The sequence below is a fragment of the Apteryx rowi genome, unplaced genomic scaffold (assembly GCF_003343035.1).
Source record: "Apteryx rowi isolate R43461 unplaced genomic scaffold, aptRow1 scaffold_83, whole genome shotgun sequence".
NCBI lineage: Eukaryota > Metazoa > Chordata > Aves > Apterygiformes > Apterygidae > Apteryx > Apteryx rowi.
In genome coordinates, this window is record NW_020451127.1 from 643,762 (window position 1) to 663,678 (window position 19,917).

At 57.3% G+C, this 19,917-nt stretch overlaps 2 protein-coding genes across 11 annotated transcripts in view; both read left to right on the forward strand.

Annotated features, from left to right (window-relative positions):
• The first annotated feature begins 1,059 nt into the window (after nt 1-1,059).
• ELP6 (elongator acetyltransferase complex subunit 6) lies at nt 1,060-16,439 on the forward strand. Of its 3 annotated transcripts, none has more exons than XM_026089780.1 (7): nt 1,060-1,192; nt 9,392-9,470; nt 10,787-10,857; nt 14,643-14,782; nt 14,917-15,109; nt 15,362-15,504; nt 15,851-15,934. In XM_026089780.1, exons 1-7 carry the CDS (start codon nt 1,139-1,141, stop codon nt 15,852-15,854), a joined length of 684 nt encoding a protein of 227 aa, XP_025945565.1. In that variant the 5' UTR covers nt 1,060-1,138; the 3' UTR covers nt 15,855-15,934. The 3 variants fall into 3 exon arrangements, with proteins under 3 accessions (XP_025945565.1, XP_025945562.1, XP_025945563.1); XM_026089777.1 differs by having other exon boundaries at nt 1,065-1,192; nt 15,362-15,508; nt 15,851-16,439; XM_026089778.1 differs by lacking the exons at nt 1,060-1,192; nt 9,392-9,470 and adding an exon at nt 11,238-11,629 and having other exon boundaries at nt 10,812-10,857; nt 15,362-15,508; nt 15,851-16,439.
• Nucleotides 16,440-17,312: 873 nt separating this feature from the next.
• SCAP (SREBF chaperone) overlaps nt 17,313-19,917 on the forward strand; it is a 77,441-nt gene continuing 74,836 nt past the window's right edge. For all 8 annotated transcript variants that reach the window (XM_026089702.1, XM_026089710.1, XM_026089703.1 and 5 more), the window contains exon 1: nt 17,313-17,497. The gene's annotated coding sequence lies outside the window, so the exon portion shown is untranslated. The remainder of the gene's footprint in view (nt 17,498-19,917) is intronic.

Below are 19,917 nucleotides of genomic sequence, written 5' to 3' on the forward strand. Positions count from 1 at the left end.
TGTGTGTGTGTGTGTGTGTGTGTGTGTGTAAAACCACCCCAGTACGTGTGTGTGTGTGTGTGTTTGCGTGCCCACGTGCTGGGGTGTGTGTGAGTGTGTAACCACCCCCAGTCCATGTGTGCATGTGTGTAACCACCCCCAGTCTGTATCTGTGCATGTGTGTGTGTGTGTAAAACCACCCCCCCCCAGTCCATGGGTGTGTATGTGTGCATGTGGGTGTGTGTGTAACCACCTTCAGTCTGTGTGTGTGTGTGTGTGTGTGTGTGTGAATGTAAAACCACCCCCAGTCTCTGTGTGTGTGTGTGTGTGTGTGTAAAACCACCCCCCCCCCTCCATCCATCCATCCGTCCGTGTGTGGGGAACCACCCCCAGTCCATGTGAGGGGAACCATCCCTAGTCGGGGTGTGCGGGGTGTGTGTGTGTGTGTGTGTGTGTGTGTATAAAACCACCCCCCCAGTCCATATGTGTGTGTGTGTGTGTGTGTGTGTGTGTGCATGTGGGTGTGTGTGTAACCACCTCCAGTCTGTGTGTGTGTGTGTATGTAAAACCACCCCCAGTCCGTGTGTGTGTGTGTGTGTGTGTGTAAAACCACCCCCAGTCCGTGTGTGTGTGTGTGTGTGTGTGTGTAAAACCACCCCACCCTCCATCCATTCATCTGTCCGTGTGTGGGGAACCACCCCCAGTCCATGTGTGAGGGGAACCATCCCTAGTCGGGGTGTGCGGGGTGTGCGCAGTGTGTGTGTGTGTGCAGTGTGCATGAGGGGAACTCCCCCCGGGGGTAGTTATGCTGTGCGTGGGGTGTATGGTGCGCGTGTGACCGTGCGAGTGTGGTGTGAGGTGTGTGTGTGTGTGTGGGGGGGGTGTTTGTGCGTGCGCGTGCGCGTGCGTGTGTGTGTGCGTGTGTCACCACGCTCCCGCCTCGCGGGCGGTCACCGTCCCCTCCCCGCCCCCCGCCACCAGGCGGCGCCGTCCGGCCTCGCGTGGAGGGGGGAGGCGGGAGGCGGGGAGCGGCCGGCGCATGCGCGCTACCGGGGCCAGCGCCGCCTTCCCCTACGCGCACGTGCCTCCGCGCCGAGCCTTTCGGACCCTCCGCGGCTGCCGTCGGGACCGCGGGGCGCGGCGAGGCCGGCGGGGCGCGATGTTCGCGGAGCTGAACGAGCTGCTGAACGCCTCCCCGCAGCGGCCGGAGAAGGTGAGGGCGCGCCGCTGCCGGGCCGGGGCGGCTGCCGGCGGCGGTGGCGGCGGCAGAGGAGGCCCGCGCCTCGGAAGGGGCCGGGCGGTGCATGCTGGGAGTTGTAGTCCCCGCCCCGCTTCCCGGACGGGGGCGCGTTGCATGGCGGGAAGAGCGCGGGGCATGCTGGGAGCGGCGGGAGGCCTGGCGCCGCCATGGCGGTGGCGTCGTGCGGGCCGCGGCCTGGCAGCGCCTCCGCCCCCAGTCGCGGTGCCCCGCGGTGCCGGTACCTCCGGTGTCGGCCCTTACCGAGGGCCCGGGCCTGGTGTGCGGGGCCCTCGGCCCCGTCTGCGCACTGCTATAGTGCGAATAGCAAATAGAACAAAAACGGGAGTAAAAGCGGTTACGCAAAACACTTCTGGGCCTCTGAGGTAGGTTCTAGAGAGGCTTCTCTTCCTTTAGGCCACTGAATTAGTTCATCAGTCTTTGTGCTAATGAAATGCTGTGACAAAACACCCGTGTCCTGTGTAAGAGCTATAAAGTGCTGCAGGTGAAAAGCGCATAAAATGGGCGTGTGTGACAGAGTATTGTTTTTCCTTTGAGACATTAGCGTAGATTAATAAAAGCATATTTATAATGGCAGTTTATTTTGTAAGCACTGAGTTTCCTCACGTCTCTCCGTGCCTTTTAGCACCTGTGATCTGAGCAGGGGTGGCTCTCTCCCTGGGCAAGAGATCGCTGGTGAGGTAATGCTGTATTGGCCTGCAGGAGAAGGAGCCAGCCGGAGGCGAGCAGGGCTGCTCCCCTGTGGGAGCATTGCCCAGACAAATTGGGGGAGCCCCGGTGGAGGTTAGGCCCTCAAGGCTCCAAAGAACTAAGTGAAAAAGGAGAGTGTGGACTCCAGAGTAACGTGGTTCGTTAAGCTGGTAAGGACTGCGGTTAGTCAGGACAGCCAGGCTGTAGCGAGAGGCTCTGCTGCATCCGAGGTGGCTGAGAAATACAGGCTTACTCCAGCGAGACCGTTAGGCTTCAGTGGCTGAGGTTCGGTTATAGCAATGTTACTCTCTATAAAGCACAGACCTAAGCTGAGACTGTAAATCCGAAATCCCTGTGGTTCCCGTGGGCTCGTGATAGGGTTTATGTGAAATGCTAAGCAAGGAGCTGGAGGTGAAGCGTGGCCGCTCGCCCAGCTCTGCGCAGAGCCTGTATTGTAAGGCACGTCCGACGGTGGAGCCGTGGAGGCGAGCAGGGGGGCTGTGACCTGCGAGCCCCGTTTCGGAGGCGAGGGATCTTGGCCTGGCAGGACGAGAAAGTCAGGGAGAGTGACGGGATTGTGTGGAAGAACGAACGGTGGGCAAATGGTATCATGGTCTGAGAGCTGTGATTTTCCTTCCCTCCCTCCCACCTGTGTCCCTTGTGTCCTCCATCCATCTGTCCATGCTGCGAAAGAACAAAACCCAGGAGATTAATCTGAAATGACTGTCCCGTAGTATCCAGGCAAGGCGGATCCCTGGGATCCAGTAACATAAGCTTGCCTAGCACCTAGGAAATCGCCACCCCGAACTCCCTGTGTGAGCAGCAGCTCAAGAACGGAGCCCACAGAGGAGCTGAACCAACGGCTAGTCTGTGCAGGGAATTGCCTCCAGGTCATGTTGACCCTTCCCCTCCCATCAATCAGGGCTTGGGCTTTCTACCGCGCGTTCCAGATTCCCTGCTTCGAGCTGCCTGGCTATGGCACAGCACCAGGATATTGCTGGCTGCAGAACAGTGTTCCCTAATGCCAGAGTTTGGAAGATAAGAGTTCGTACGCTGCTACGTGGTGTTACGTGCTGACAAACGGACTGTATTCTTCCGCTCGCGCGCGTAATCGTACTCTGACACCCATCTCGCACGCAGATATCCTCCCCGCAGTTTGGAAAGCTGCAGCTCTAACTCAGTGGTAAACTGCAAGTATTTTTCTTCTGTGAATCTGTCTCTGTAGTTACTGCAGGCTGTAAATAACACGTGTCGGCTCAACAACGCTGGTCTCTGCACTGAGCCACGCAGTCTGGGCTGTCTCACTGTCCTCACAACAGGAGCTGAGCTCTCTCCGTTGGGGGACAGGCTCTGTGACGGGATACCTGGCCAAGGCCGGTGAGAAATCGGTGTGTCCCGCTGCGTTAAAAAGCATCACCTCTTTGCAAACCTCTTGTTCCCGTCTTGCCATCCCCGTGGGTACTCTGAGCATTTTCAAAGCGCTAGCAGATCTTTTCACTCTGGGGCTGGTAGGTGGATGTAGCTGCTCCTTGTGTGGGTGTATCTGACATGTCACCGCTGAATGCTTGTGACACCCGCTGCTGCCTCTCCAGTTGGTTTTGGCAGTTTCTAACGAGTAGCTGCAGCTTCTGCCTTGTAGCCTGCGGGTGGAAAGAGTGCAAGAACAGAACGCAGAGGGAACAGGCTGCGGGCTGGGGCGGGGGAAGATGGATGGAGAAGGTACTGTGAGAAGTGCCTTCCTTTACTTTGGGAGCGTTTCATCCCGAGCAGCGGCTTTCTGGACTTGAGGAGGACGTGTAGGTGGGGGAAGAGGATCAGACTGCACGTCTGTGGTGACGGGTCGGTGGCCCCAGAATTTCTGGGTGCCAACAAAGAAGTTCCTCGTGACCTGGCCAGGACTTAGCCTGCTCCTCAGCAAGAGACTTCCTCTTGTCTGGCAGCAACAGGAGGCTGCTAGCACTTGGGACCTCAAAAGTCCCAGTTGCTTCCAGGCAGCTGCTAAACTATTTGATGTACACGGTCTCCAGGGACAAGTGCAAGAGATGGATGGACCGGTATGGAAATGGTGTGGCCACAGTACTTTGCAGAACTTGAAAAGCCTTGCAGATTACCGCTGGCTTTGCATACTTTCCTTCTCATGTTGACACCCCCCACAGAGCCCCGCTTCCTGTTATTTGTGTCCCCTGCCCTGCTCCGGAGTTGGTAAAGATGTCGGGGTAGTTCTCTGGCCGATGGGGGTTGCTTGGGAAGCACGGAGGATGCCCGAGTTTCCCGGAACTGTTGCCAGCCTTCCTTCCAGCAAAACCAGCTGGACGTAAATGGTTTGGACATTTCCATGCCTAGCTGGGCGTGGAGATGTTGGAAACGCACCGTTCCGGGTGCTGTCGAAGCAGCTGCAGGGTGACAGCAAAGCGAGGGCTGGCAAGACCGAAGGATTGCAAAGAGGTTTGAGGAAGCCACATGACACCCGCACTGTCCTGTAACACCCTGCTGTTCCGGGCAGTGCCGGCGGGAGCGAGGGGGAGAGCCTTTCGGAGAGCTCGCAGGCCGAGGTGCTGACGCTGTCCCGATGCCCCGAGCAGCCAGGGGATGGTCCCCCCTAACGGACAGCTCCTGGGGGCCTGTCAAGAACCTGCTTTGAAGGAAGAGCCCAACCCTTTGAACGTGTGCAGAGAAACACCCTGCCTGGCTTTGCGGGTTAGCTTTGTTAGGATGTGTTGGGATTTACCTATTCTGCAAACTTTTAGTTGAAAACACAGGCGTTTGCATCCCCAAGGGCACAGGACTGGAGTGTCATTGGTGTCAGGGGCTTCTTGAACTTCTCTTGTGCGCTTTCACGATTGCTGAGCGTTTTGCTTTCAGTGCATGGACAGCTGGACTCAAAGGGCTCCTTGCCTCTACGTGGGGATTCCCACCACTATCAAGTAGGTTCTTTCGCAGTAGCCAAAGGGCAAAATTACTTAACAAAAGAAATTTTTACAGTTGTCCTGGAAGAGCAGACGGCGTCAGCAGAACAAACAGCAGTGGTAAGGAAGCTCAAAAATGTGGAGTTTTGCCTGGTTGTGGAAAGACCCGCTGTCCTTAACCTTGCCTTCCTGTGGTGGCTTGGGAGCGTCTTGGACCGGTGTAGCAGGGACCAGCGTCCTGGGTGGTTTGGAGCAGGTTTGGAGCTGGCATCCGTAGAGAGAACTCCTAGGTGACTGCAGGTCTCGCTGCCAGGCTGCTGTTCCCAGCAGGACGTGCTGGTCTCCTTCTCGACCTCTTCTCTTTCCTGGGAAGAGCTCAAGAGCGAGCTCTTTTCTCCTTCGTCTGCTGGAGACACGAGCCAGCTCTGGGGACGTAGTCCTTTTATCTTAGTTATTTTAAACCCTGAAGTTCTAGCTCATGGGCCGTGCTCGCCCTTTCCTGGAGGGACCCCGGTGGCTGAGGGGCGGCTTCGTAAAGCGAGGAAAATACCGGCACTCGGAGCTCGCCGTTCAGCTTCCACAGCAGCAAAGCCAGTGTTTGCCCGTCTCCCCCTGGAAGTACTGGGGCGCTGTTCCCAGAGCTTGCCCCCAATCCCTGGGGGACTCTGGCAGTGGGATGTTGGTTTTTATCTAGCCTGAGAGCAGGGTTTACATCCCGTCCTGGCCGCTCGTTGCACAGGGCGTCCTTCGTTTCACCTTGCACCAGGGAGGTGATGGGGGGCCACATCCACACTGCTGCTCCAGCGAGGCTGCTGCATGGGAAAGGGGTGTCCGGGGGGGGGATGATCCAGTGGAAGCTAAGCCAGCGACTGCTTTTGATCTTGCGCTGTTTTAACGCAGAGACTCCCTCAAGCTTAGCACTGGAGGATGCGTCTCCAGCGAGACGCTCGCCAGGGTGGTGCCTCCTGGTGCTGTAAAGGCCACGCATGCATGGCCCCTTCGTGGGTGGAAAACGGCGCTCTCGCCTGAGGCAGAGCAGCGTTTTTGCGCCCTAAATTCTGCTTTGCGTTCCCTGCAGACGCATTCGATATTTGCCGTTCCATTAACAGGGCTTTATAACGCGTTTTAGGCATTGGGGAGCTAACTCTGATGGATGACTTGTAAATTGCCTCTGGGTAAATTGCTCGCTGCTGCAAAGGGCTTCTTTTCCCCCCCCCCCCCTTTTTCCTTTTAGTAGATTGAAAAAAATGCATTGATAAGTTCTTTGTGATTAAAAGCAACCCTTCTCTGACTTGTATTGATTAAAGAGAAATCTTCGCTAAGGTTTTAATAGAAACAAACGCCTTGATGAGACGGGTGCTGATAACAAGCATGCCCTGATGAACTGAATTAATTTCCCGCACGATCAAAACAAGGTGTGTACTTCGTGCAGAAAGCTCTGCTCTGGTAAACACGTTTTGATGATCAGGTTTTCTGCTCTGAACGTGGCGTGTTTGAGGTGAGCTTGCAACAGAGGGTAGGGAGGGCAATTCGGGGGCAGGCTGGGAGCCGGGGAAATAGCTGTAGCAGAGCTGCCGCTTGACACGCACAAAGCTTGGGCACCTCTTGGAGGAGAGGGGGACAGAGCTCGGAGGTGCAACTTGCTCACGGCCGCCCAAGATGATGGCATCCCATGTTAGGAGCGTGTGTGTGCACTCTGGTTGCACCACCAACGCGGCGGCATGGGAAAGCTCAATGCTGCTCCTTGGTGCCTTCTGCAGCACTGGGTCTTTCCAGAACGAGGAGGAGGCTCTTGGTGGCATGGAGCGTGGGTGTCCAGGTGGGCTCTCGGTCTAGCTGGAGGCTTTTGGCCGGTGGATATGTCTTTCAGGAAGAACTCAGCTCCTCATGACACCTTCCCATGGACTGTCCAGAGGAGGTCTGTGCCAACATGTAGACGGGACGGGTGGCTGAAGGGCTGCTCGTGGTCTGTTTTTTATTACTTGTCTTCCTGCAAGCCTCCCTCGTATCCTTGGATTGACTAAGGTTCCGGTTGTGATGCCACTCGGACATGGCCCTGGCGATTCCCTTGGGTCTGCCTGGTGTCCAGAAGGCGAGATGATTGGAGCTCGGCACGGTCTCTGAGGAGCCAGCGCAGCTCCGGGCTAGCGGCGGGCCATAGGGGCATCCCAGGGACATACCTGGGTGGCCACCAATGGATTTTGGAGCGTAGATGTGAGCGCTTCCTCAGTGGAAGTTTCCAGCAGGGGTGAATGAAAGCGGTTACCTGCTGGACTGGGAGAAGGAGGCGCCTGTTCAGATATCATTCTTTTCACATCATTTCAACCAATTTGCTCTGATTTACCAAGCCCTGGCTAGAACGGATAGAGAAGACTAGCGTGAGACATGCTCAAGGATGTCTCACAGACATGTCTAAACTGCAGACGGCAGCAGGGTCAGCACTGTTAATGTCCAGCTCAAATTGGCCTGTGACGGTTGTCACAGCGTACGACAGTGTAGAAGAGGTGGAAGCAGGGACAGGTGACGCAGGAGGAGTATAGAGACACTGTCTGAGCCTGCAGGGGTGGCCAGAGCCCACCTGGAGTTGAATCTGCTGAGGGAGGTGAAGGGCAATAAGAAGAGCTCCTACAGGTATGTCAGCAGCGAAGGGAAGGCTAGGGAAAATGTGAGCCCGCTGCTGAATGGGGCAGGGGACCTGGTGACAGGGGACATGGAAAAGGCTGAGGTACTCGATGCCTTCTTTGCCTTGGTCTTTACTGGTAAGACTGGCCCTCAGTAATCCCAGCCCCCTGAGACCAGTGGATAAGTCTGGAGCAACGAAGACTTACCGTCAGTAGAGGAGGATCAGGTTAGGGAACATCTAGAGAAACTGGATGTACACAAGTCCATGGGACACGATGGGATGCACCCGTGAGTGCTGAGGGAGCTGGCTGATGCTGCTGCAAGGCCCCTCTTGATAACTGTTGAAAGGTTGTGCTGATCCAGGGAGGTTCTCGAGGACTGGCAGAAAGCAAATGTCACTCCTGTCCTCAAGAAGGAGGGTCTGGGAAATGACCGGCTGGTCAGCCTCACCCAGGAAGGCAATGGAGCAACTAATCCTAGAAACCATTTTCAGACGAGGAACGTGATTGAGGGTAGTCAGCATGGATTTGCAAAGGGGAAATCGTGCTTAAGCAGTCTGATAGCCTTCTACGAGGAGTAGCTTGGTGAATGATGGGAGAGCGGTGGATGTTGTTTATGTTGACTTTAGTAAGGCTTTCAACACTGCCTCTCCTAATGTCCTTGTAGACAAACTGATGAAGGCTAGATAAGTAGACAGCGAGGTGGACTGACAGCTGGCTGAGCTGCTGGGCTCAGAGGGTTGTGATCAGTGGCACAAAGTCCAGCTGGAGGCCAGTCACTAGTGGTGTCACGCAGGGGTTGGTACTGGGGCCAGTACTGTTCAACATCTTCATCCATGACCTGGATGAAGGGTCAGAGTGCCCCCTCAGCAAGTTTGCTGATGATCCAAAACTGGGAGGAGCGGCCGATACCCCAGAGGGCTGTGCTGCCATTCAGAGAGACCTGGACAGGCTGGAGAGGTGGGCGGAGAGGAACCTCATGAAGTTCAACAAGGGGAAGTGCAGGGTCCTGCACCTGGGGAGGAATAACCCCATGCACCAGTACAGGTTGGGGGTTGACCTGCTGGAAAGCAGCTCTGCGGAGAAGGACCTGGGAGTGCTGGTGGACACCAAGTTAAGCATGAGGCAGCATTGTGCCCTTGTGGCCAAGAAGGCCAATGGTATCCTGGGGTGCATGAGGAAGAGTGTTGCCAGCAGGTCAAGGTGATCCTGCCCCTCTACTCAGCCCTGGTGAGGCCACATCTGGAGTACTGCGTCCAGTTCTGGGCTCCGCAATGCAAGAGAGACATGGAGCTACTGGAGCAAGTCCAGCAAAGGGTAACTAAGATGATGAAGGGACTGGAGCGTCTCTCTTATGAGGAAAGACTGAGAGAGCTGGGCCTGTTCAGCCTGGAGAAGAGAAGGCTTAGGGGAATCTCGTCAATGTGTATAAATATCTGATGGGGGACAGTGAGGAAGACAAAGCCAGACTCTTCTCGGTGGTGGCCGGTGACAGGACAAGAGGCAATGGGCACAAACTGAAACGCAGGAAATCCAGTTTAAACCTGAATCCCCGCTCAGAGCTGTGCTGTAGCCTTGCCCTCCGCAGGGCGCACAACCTGAAAACATTCAGCACCGTTTAGTTACGTGCAAACTGTGAGACCAACCCACGCTTGGAGCGACTGGGACTCCCTGAATGTTGGCGGGTTATAAACCAGAGAGGACCTCGGTTTGTGCATTGCGTCTCAAGATTTAACGCTAGCTGGAAAGGACGAACGCACTAGGGTGGCATATAGCCTGCATCAAAGTCCCGTTAGGTCATGTCCTTCCTTCTCTAATACCTCCAGTCCCCTCTAGACACCAGCCTGAGCAGATGTCTCGTCTGCTAAGATGGAGCTGGGAGCAGTTTGTGTCCTCATCTTCCTCTGCTAAAGTTTTTCTGCTGCTTTTTTTTCCAGGGTACATTCACACTGCTGCGAGACACCAGAACAGATGGCAGCTTCCTGGTGCACCATTTCCTCTCCTTCTATCTCAGAGGTACGTGAATGGCTGGACTCTGCAAGGCAGAGGTTCGCCGTTGTCCTATCTGGGAGCTTTCTTCTGCGTGAAGTGGTTGCAAGGGAGCAGAGACTGGTTTTGCAGAGCGAGGCGTCCTGTGATTAGCGCAAGGCACTGGGGTCAGGACTTGTGGGTCCCAGCCCTGACTTGTTCTTGGGATTTACTCCGTGTCTTCGGGCACATCCCTTGATCTCTTTGCAGCTTGTTTCGTCATTAGTGCAACGAACGCGGTAAATCACTTGGGCGTCTGAGAGCGAGGTGTTGAGTATAACCCGTTCGCTAGCCAGACGTTTTGTAATGCAATTAAAAAAATATCGGGAACAACTGACAAATAGATAAGCTGGCAGCGAGTGAAGAAACAAACTGGGACCGGCAAGTTGCCTAATTGATTTTCTGCTAACGGTTTTACCCATGAATAACCTGCCAGCCCCTGTCGAGTGGGTGTCTCACCGGACCGTGTCAAGTGTTGCTGTGGAGAGCGCTGGGCTCCTCCAGCAGGTACTGGCGGCGTGGACCGCATTTCGAAGGGACAACCCTGCCTTAGGGTCTGGCCGAGTCTCTGCACAGCTCAGCCTCTCGTTTCCACCGCGGGTCCTGCCTGTCTACTTCTGGCCGTGTCTGCAGCACCTCCACGTTGTCCAAGTACCTTGTTGGTGTTTGCAGCGCGTGGGAGCTCCCAGATGGTCCGTGGGGCCGTTGACTTCCTGCCGCTGGTGTTCTGTGTCCTGCTCCCCAGCGGGGAGAAACAAATACATTGATTTTTGCCCATACCCAAACCATGAGGCCAGGTGGTCACGTGCTGGCTTTTCCCAGATCACGTCCTACGGAGATGCCTTTGTCGAAACGGCTGGTTCTGTTTGTGTTTCCAGACAAGGTCCTTCACCCTGCGAGACCCAGAACAGGGACTTTTGGCACTCCAGTGATTTCAGTAATTTGTGTCATGGTCAGCCATTGACCTCCTTGCAGTGACACCCACAAACAGTGCCAGGAGATCCCAGGACACCACGGGATGAGACAGAAAAGGGGTCTTCTGCTTCTGTTATGCCAGCCTTTTCTTATTCTCATTCTTTCCTCTTTTTAAACTGTTTTAAAAAAAAAAAAAATCCCCAAACTGAGGAAAACCCCTGGAAAGGTGAAAACCGACAGCCCAGCCAAGAGCAAGTGAGGGGCTCCCTGGACCTGTCTCACTTCAAGGCCTTTCCAGAACTTCTGACCTGGCTGCTGGGATTTATGTGCCGTAATAACGGCGCTTTGCGAAGTAGAAATGCTAATGGGTCTTTTGTCTTCTCTCGCAGCTGGCTGCAAGGTGTGCTTTGTGGCCCTGCTCCAGTCCTTCAGCCACTACAACATCGTGGCGCAGAAGCTGGTAAGTCTCCGGGTTAACAGCCACCGGCCCAGGTAGCGCCCGTTGGGTGGAAAGGAGTGAAAACGGGCAACGGGGATTGCACGTGGGCAAACGCTCCCAGATCTCAGCGGGGCCGATCAGGGTTGGGGCTGGGCTCCTGCAGCAGGGTTGGAGAGCATTTCTCGCTGTAAAAGGGAGGTGATATGGGAAAAGACGCATTTTGCAGCCCTGGAGGGGGCAGATGGGAGGGGTGGGGAGCTGGGGAAGCGGTGCTAGGAGTACCTGCAGGGGTGACACGCTGGTGGGTAATTTTGGGCCCATTTGGAAGATTCTCTGCTGATCTACTTGGTCTTGTCGCTTGGGGAAAACTGCTCTGGCTCCGAGGCATAGACCTTCATCAGGTGCTGGTCTGCCACCCTCCTGCTTCTCTGGACTTGAACGCTTGCTGTGTCTTCCGCCTGGAAGTCTCAATCCTTGCATCTCCCTTTGGAAGAGTTTTTGGAGATCAGCACGTCTCAGGCGAGCCCGGAGTCGTAGATGCAGTTTCATTGGGGCTCTGGGGAAAGAAGCTGTGCGGTGGCTGCGTCCGTAGGGCCTTCGTGCACGCCGGCAGGACCGCCGGGCTCGCCTCRCCTCCCGGGAGGTCCGAGGTGCCTTTTGTCCTCTGTCCCGTGGTGACGCTGTGGGCTGGGACACCTGGCAAATYCAGGCCGATGCAATGAGGTACCACGTGCCTCTTCTGGCCTCCAGGGCAAGCCATGAGTTTCAGCTGTCCGAGGAGCCAGGACGCTGGGTACGTACTGACACGTTTCCTTCCCGTCATGAGTCAGGCAAGGATTATGTGTACCTTCAAGTGAGGAAACTGAGAAACAAAGCAGGTTGGGTCATTCCCAAAGTGGTCTCAGCTCTGTCCTGCATCTCCTGGCTCTCCGTACAGCATCTTGCAGACRTGAAACGCTCCGGCGTGAAGTCCAGGTGGGCTTCCAGGGGTGAGGGCTCGTGCTGGTCCTCCCTCCGCTGCTTCTGCGTGAAATCCCAGCAGCGCTGCTGCTTGTAAAGACGTCCGGGTGTTGGAGAACCAGGTGTTGGAGAACCAGGTGTTTTAATAACGGTGTATTCCCCACCGTAAACGTGGTTTGAGCTTTGGTGCTTGCTGAAACAACTGTATTTAATTTAGTACTCGGCTTTTACCTTTTAAACGAGAGAAGTGGTCTGAGAGCTCAGACCTAAGGTGAATAAAATGAACTGAGCGAGTGCCGCGTTTCTGTGGGAGGCTTTAACTCTTSCCCTTGCTCAGATACTCAACGTGCTTTTCCCCTGCATGGCAGATTTCCCCCTGCCGAGCGAGCCAGCCTCTGGGGACCTGGAATGGGTCTGGCCTTCGTGTTGCGGAGAGGAGGAAACCTTGGAGGAAACCTGCGGACAGGGAACAGGACAGAACAACCGGTGCAGGCAGCAGATTCAGCTGCCAGATTTGGGCTCCCCGTCTGCTCTAAAAGTAGAGTCGTGTTTGCCGACGTGTTCCCTAATGCGGTGAAATTTCCCAGCGYGCCGCTCGTGCGTGTGCTTTTAATAGGTGTTGTTGTCACTTCTCTCCTGGGAGCGTCTGCGGGGTGGGAGAACAGCAGGATTAGCCGGAGCGCGCGTGCAATGCGGCTTGGAACGATCCGCTGCCGGGAGCGGAGAGGGAGGCGATAAGCAGAACAACACGGTTTGCCCGGGGGAGCTCCGAGAGGCAGCTGCGTTTGCCGCGAGCTGGCCCCCTGCCCTCGGGTTCGGGTCAGCCTTACGTTGTAACTTCACAAGCGGCTGTGCGGCTGGTGTTGCGGATTCCTCCTGAGCTCTGAGGAGCTGGAGGTCRTGGCATCGGTTATTTATATCCTGCCTGAGCTTCCATAAGAGCTTGCCTTTGCTTTGATTCTTTGCTTAAATGAACACGTCAGGCTTAGCAAAAGTGGGTTTTGGCAGGGCGGTTTTGCTCTTAGACTTGTTTATGGCCGGAATTTGCTGTGTTTACAGCAAATAATATAATATAATCAGTAAATATAATTAATGTAGCAGTGCCGCCGTAAATCCCTAAGCGGAGACCAGCGGAGGTGTCGTCTGCACAGACGCAGCACACCCTGATTTCCAGCACCGCTCCAAGCGGAGACGTGCTGCGGCTTGGTGTGCCGCACGCTCCAGCAAACGGCTGGCTGCTCCCTTCGCATCTCCTCTTCCTCCTGTCCTGTCCCCAGGTTGCATCTCCCAAGCCTAATCATTTCTAGCTGAAGGCTGTACGCTTATGGCAGGCCACAATCCATAGAGCTTCCTAACTTAGCGATGCTCCTGTTTCTTCTGGGGATCGGTGGTCCCAGGTCCTGAGAAGCGCTTGCAGGTCACGGGGTGGCTTTGCCCACCACCGTGGGACACGGTGCAGAGCCCAGCCGGTTCCTGGTGCTGCCCAGCCGGCCGGCACAGGGGCGTCCGCTCACTCGCACAAGGAGGGAATGAATCCGCTTTGGCTTTTTACAAGAGTGAAAAGCTGCTGAGCCTGAATGCGGTCATTTGGGGCTGGAGATGGTGCTCTGGCCTCCCCAGAGCGATGCTGCTGAAGCCGGGCTAGCATTAAACGGTCTGTACGGTGGTATTTTTTGCGTCCTGTCCTTGCAGCATCTGATGTGTGGTGATACGCTGAGTATTTATACACAGTTGAAGTGATGCTTGCCTCACTTGCTGTCAGGTCTTACCAGTCCAGAACCAGTTCCTTAGATGTCAGCTAAATGCGGTGACATATTTTTACTTGCGGGGAAAAAGCTTCCCGGGAWCTTTCTGCCTATGCTGGCTCTGCAATACTGGCTTCACACTTTTCCTTTTCTGCAAATCCCACTCTTTTCATGAGGATCTGCGCAGAATTTTAAGGGCCAGCAGGGACTATTAGTGTTATTTGTCATGACCTTCTAGAGAACATGCTGGGCTGGAGCAAGACTAATGGCAGCGGGGCAGCTTGCCAGATTGGTGTTGCCACCCTCGTCTTTACAGCGTTCGTTTTGTTTTAAAGGAAAAAATATATATTTGTCCCTGGCTCTTGCCTGCTCCCCCGTGCGCAGGCTCTTCCCTGGGAAATGAGCAGAAGTCTTCTGGGCCCAAACTGAGCTCGGAGCAAAGTGGCCTCCTCTTCCTCCCACCAGGCATTGACCGTTGAACCAAGGCGCAGCTATTGGGAGCAGTGGGATTTGGGTGGGATCTCTATAGCAAACGGAGAGAGGGCCATCTCCAGAGGTCTTGGCTGCGACAGGAGACCGCAGTGGGGTGGCAGGAGTCGGGGTCTTCATCCAACGCCAAGTCTGGTTAAACCCCCTGCCTGGTGGGACCCTTGCTTTGACCAACGCCTTCGTGCAGCCCCTGTTATGAAGGCATTGGAGCTTCTCAGGAGCTGCTGGCATGGTCATCCTCCCTCCCCAAAATGCAGGAGCGCCCATGGGACCTCGCTCCCCGGCTGTAAAACGAGACTGGGCTTGCTGGGTCCACCCGGGACCTGCATGGCCCAGAGGGGACCCAATTCCCCAGTCTGCCGCGTGAGCACTGTGACTGGGRAAGCGGTGCCGGCCGGTGCCTCCCGTCCCTACCCCTGCACCCAGGGCCCCGGCTGAGCCTCGCCGGGGCTCGGGATGCCCCTTCCCGCAGAGGATCCCCTCCTGGGATCTCCTGAACYGGCCACCCCGGGGCGCCGGCGGAGCCGCAGCAGGAGCGCGTGTGCCGTGCCCGGTTTGGGGGGTCCCGGGCCCCTCCGCCGCCTCCGCAGCGGGTCCTTCTCCTCCCTGCAGGGCGTCAGCCTGACGGCGGCCAAGGAGCGGGGCCAGCTCGTCTTCCTGGAGGGCCTGGGCTCCTGCCTCGACGTCCTCTTTGGCGAGGAGCAGCAGCAGCAGGAGCAGGCCGGGCAGCCCCATCCCCTCCGGTTCATAAGGTAAAACCCCGGCCCCGGCGGGGGCTCAGCCTTGGCGGCAAGYGGGCCGGGATGCTGAAAAATCCACGGGGTGGGGAGGGCTGCAAGACGGAAGATAGGAGCACCAAGCTTCCCTCCTGCCTCTTCTCTTCCAGCGATGGCGCCTCCGACCTCCGAGGCCTGTTCGAGTTCGTGCGGACGTCGCTGGCTCCCGCCGTTGGCGACGCCTGGCCGGGCCGCGCGCTGCTGCTGGACGACCTCGGCGTGCTGCTCAGCCTGGGCGCCTCGCCGGTGGCCGTCCTCGACTTCGTCCACTACTGCCGGGTGGCCGTGTGCTCCCGGCTGCAGGTAGCGCGGGCGGGCGCGGGGTGGGGGGCACCACCGCCGCCCAAGAGGCTCCGGAGCAAAGCCGGCTTCCTCCTCTTTACCCGCCTGCGCGCGAGGGGGGGTTTGGGGGGGCTTTGGCCGTGGCCCCGGGGCGGCACCCGGGCAGGGTGCTTCGCAGCCGGCGAAAAGGGCTCCGTCCGGCTCCGCTGGGCGAGCAGGAGCCGATTCGGAGCGAGCGAGGCGCTAATCGCCGCCCGGGGCTTCTCCCGCCAGGGCAACATCGTGGCGCTGGCTCGTGGCGGCGACGATTCGGAAGACGAGGAGAACGAGCTGCTCGTGACCTCCCTGTGCCACCACAGCGACCTGATCCTCTGGGCGGAGGGGCTGGCCACCGGCTTCTGCAAGGACGTGCACGGGCAGGTACCGCGCGGCCCCTCYGCCGCGGGGGCAAGCGAGCGGCGGCGGGGCCGTGTCCCGCACCGCGGCGGTGGTGGCGCGGGAGCATCTCGTTCCTGGGGAGCTTCTCCAAGCCGCCCTGCACGTGGATCCTGCAGCGATCCCTCTCTCCTGGGCTGGGAGGGCGGCCAGGACCTGCTTGGTCTCTCCACTGGGACTGCCGCCACGGGGACGGAGGGGTTTCAGGGCTCGGGGACAGTTCACATCGCGGTGATCTGCCTTCCCCGCAGGCCAGCAAGCGGTGCGGGGGGYGGAGGGAGAGGACGCCGTGGCTGGGGTGCAACTCCTCTGCCTTTTCCTTTGCAGCTGAAAATAATCAGGAGAGCATCCCTGCAGCCRGGAGGGCAGCCGGACGTCCTCCAGATCTACCAGTACAAGATCCAGGACAAGAAYGTCACCTTTTTTGCCAGAGGGCTGTCGGCCGCCGTGCTGTGACGCTTCCCCRGCGCCTCCGGGTGCAGCGCTGCAAACTGACCCAGGAGAGAGGCTTAAATGGGTGCTGAGCCRCCTGCGCCCGCAGGGATTAGCTTGCCCGGAGCTCGCTGCGTCTGTTCGTCCTCCTGCTTCTGCCCGACGGAGGGCAAGAGCACCACGTGCAAGACGGACCTTGAGTGCACGTCGGTGCAAGCCGGGGCGGTGCCTGCCTCCAGGGCTGCCTCGCCTTTTCCGCCGTGCTACGGCACGGCACGGCACAGCCCTGCCGGCCCGGGCGCTGCGCCCGGGGCTCGCCCCACCCTCGCGCTGGCAGTGAACACGGTGACACAGGGCAGGTGGCRGCAGGGATGGTCCAGGAGCGTGTTGCAATTCCTACCTTTCTCCCAGCTCTGGCACCGGGCAGATTTGTTCAACTCCCGACTTGCCCGGAATTAAAAAAATGGATAGCTATAAATAGATATATTATGTAGTCCCTCGCCTCTCTGCGGTAAAACCCAAAGCCGCCTCGCRTTGTTGCTCGCTCGTGTTGTTTCGTTGTTTTCCCTGTTGTCCCGCGCGGCCACCGTGCCCATTTGGGGCCGTTCAGCGTGTTCCCGCGCGCGCCCTCGGCTGTAGGCAGCGGCTGGAGGTTTGTAGCGAGCTGCTGTCTCRGGCTCACAAATGGTTATCGACCCTCGCGTGATCTCCCTGTACTGACCCGCCGTCGAGGGCTCATAATCGCTCACGTTAATTAGACAGCGGTGACGGGCAGGCAGGAACCGTGGCCGCGTTAGGGCCCGGCTGGGTGGCGCGGAGACGCCGCCAGGGTCCCCGTCCCTCCCCAGGGAAGGGGAGCGGCCCTCGGCAGCAGGAGGCATTCCTGGGTTTCCCCACGCGGAAAAAAATACCCCCCCCCGTGCTCCCGGTGCCCGGTCCCATCCCTCCACGTGCTCCGGGGTTCCAGGTGCCCGGTCCCACCTCCCCCATGCTCCGGGGCTCCCGGTGCCTGGTCCCATCCCTCCCGTGCTCCAGGGCTCCCGGGGCCCGCTCCCCCCCCCCCGGCCCCTCTCCACGTGCTCCCGCGGCCTCCGAGCCGCTTCCGCCCTCCCACGTGCGCCGCGCTGAGCCCGCGAGGGGGCGTGTCCTAGCGCGGGGGCGTGGCTAGGAGGGGGCGTGGCCTGGGCGGTGGCGGCGCCGCGGCCCCTCCCCCCGCGGCAGGAGGCGTGGCCGGCGTTCGGCGCTGCGCGCGCGTGGGCCCGGCGCGGCGGCGGCGGGAACGGAGACCGGCGGCGGCGGCGACAGGCCGGGGAGGGGGCGGGGGGAGGGCCGGGAGGCGGGGAGGGCCGAACGGAAAGGGAGAGGAGAGAAAAACAAACAAACAAAAAACCACCAAAAAAGCAAACAACAACACCAAAAAAACCCCACCCCAAACCGCCTCAAGCCCCGGCAAAGCAGCGAGCGGAGGGGAGAGGTCAAGGGGCAGAGGCGAGAAGGAGCCGCCGCACCGGGAGCCGAGCGGCGCCGGTCCCCGCCGGGCAGGTGAGAGGCCGCGGCGAGCGCGCCGGTCCCCAGCGGACCCCCCCTCCCCCCCCGTCAGGCCCCTGCGCGCGCGCGCGGCCGCTCCTCACACAGGGGAGCGCGCGCGAGGGGGTGGGGGGGGGCGCGACCACCCCTCCCCCCCCCCCAACGGCCGTTTAACGGTCGCCCGCGCTGCGCTGTGAGGGGCCGCTCCATTTCCCCGCCGCCTCTAGGCCTTTCCGCCGGGCCGGGAGGGTGGGGGCGGCGCGGCCCCGGCTCCGCAGGCCGCGGAGGGCCCGGGGATGGCGGCCTCCCTCCTTCCCTGCCCGCGGGAGGGAACCGGCTGCGGGCGACCGGTGCGGCGGCCTCGTCGGAGGGGGTTTCCCGGAGAAGGCCGGTGCCTCCGTGCGCCGGATGGGGCCGGGCCTGCTGCTTGCGCCCAGGTCCTGCCCCGCTCCGCTCCGGGGCGGCCGGTGCTTCGGGTGCCCGCGGTTCCTGTCGCGGCGGTGGGTCTGTAGAGGATGGTCGTTACCTTCCTGGGAGGGGATCGCGTGGCCTGCCTGGTGCTTTTGCGTTACGGAGGGAGGCTCTGACAACTGGCCCGGGTGCGCGCGTTAAACGGCGAAGAGAGCAAAGATTAATTTTACTTACTTTACCTGTTGGGGAGAAAACAGAGGCAGAAAGCTGCCAAGGCCTCTTGAGAGATGCAAAACAAGGGATGCCTTACCTATTTAGCACCTGAAGATAAAGAAGCAGGTGCTACGTATGGGAAGGGAAGAAAGATTGTTTAGGTACYTCTGCAGCGGACCTAGGAAAGGGGGAGCTGGGAGGAATCCCTCCTCTGAGGGCCCGGAATAGCCACTGCTCCGCTTGCAGGAGGACACAGTGAGAACAGGGAACAGGACAGTTGCTGTTTACTGCTTAGGAAAGCAGGGAGCAGCCACCCGGAGGTCCTGCCGCTTTGTAGGCCAGCGGGGAACAGAGCATGGCTGGGGAAAGCAGGAGGGAATGCCTGTTAAAGAAGGATGGGGCAGAAAGTTTTGTGGGGACAAAGGAACAAAGATGGTGGAAAGGGAATGGAATGGTAAAGAGGGTGAGGTGAGGAAAAGAGGTTTTGCAAAAAAGGTTTTGCTGCTATCTGTGCAGCAAAACCAGGAAAATAAGCTTTATAGAAAGGAAGAAGAAGTGCGCGCATAAAGGGAGGACAGAATGAAATGTGCATTAAGCTGCTCTGACAGGTTTGCTTGGCAAAATGGCAGCTAGTTTACTGTCTGCTTCAGAGTCTGGAACTATTTTGCTGCTTTGATTTTATGGGGACATTATTTTGTGATGATGGCATGGTGCTGCAAGTATCTTTCGCTCTGTCCGATGGCCCTAATCTTTGAAGTTTTGCTAAAATCTGGGAATCARCTTGCTTATGAGACCTGGTGAGCGTTTTCAGACTATCTTCAGGACTAACAAGGAAGCGGAGGAACTGCTTCGGTCCTGAAGTGATGTGGTTGCGCCTTTGTGTCTGGGTACCTGTGGTGCTGGGAGAAGAAGTACTGCCTTAATGCCAAAAATTGCTGAATGCAACTTCCACTTATTCTTGAGAAATTTTAAAAGACAAATTAAATTCCCCTTCATGATAGGGGCAAAGATAAGGTATGATCTCATTCTTTGTGAAATGTGTAACTGTTATGACAGCATACTAGGGCRATAAACTTAGGATTACACGAACAGTTGTGTAATGCAGAAAGGAGATTAGATGACTTGAATTTAGAAGAAAGGAAAACACCCTGGGATTTTCACTGAATGTGCAACATGTAGGAAGCTGCTCTGTTAGCCTCTGAATCCTTCTGCCAAAAATATTTCCTTTTCAATAATTCAGCTTAATGGCAGATAGTAACTCTGCTCAGTATTTTTGATTGCAAAGCTTAACTTGGTAGGATGCTTTTTATTTTTCTAAACCTGACTTAAATATAACATTACGAAAGAGCAAAGAGGAATCAGGTTTTGTGTCAGGAGCATTAAAATAGTGTATTAAGTGTCAAAATCTCACTGACGAAAGAAATCTGTCAGACTTTCTCTGAAGATAGCTGTGGAAAGTTATCCAATGGCATTTTTGTTTAGTGGGTTCTAGGCCTGTCTGTCGTCAGAGCTCATATAATTGTGCATAGAAGAGAAATCATTTTTTTTTCTCTCTCATGAGCAAAGAGTTTAAAAAATAGAATAATACAGCTTGACAAAAATGACTGAAAATAGTTTTAACTGTCTGTGGCGAAACTTTATAGGTAGCGAATGGAAAAGGGAGTAACAGTAGCTTAGTAATTTGAGCAAGTCTTGGGAGCTGGGAATCCTTGTTTCTTCTCAGCGCTGCTAACTTTCTGTGCAGCACTTGGGGAATTTACAGAACCTTGCTGCCTGTCTTTATAGGGAGGTGCAGGCAACTGTTCTCCCGT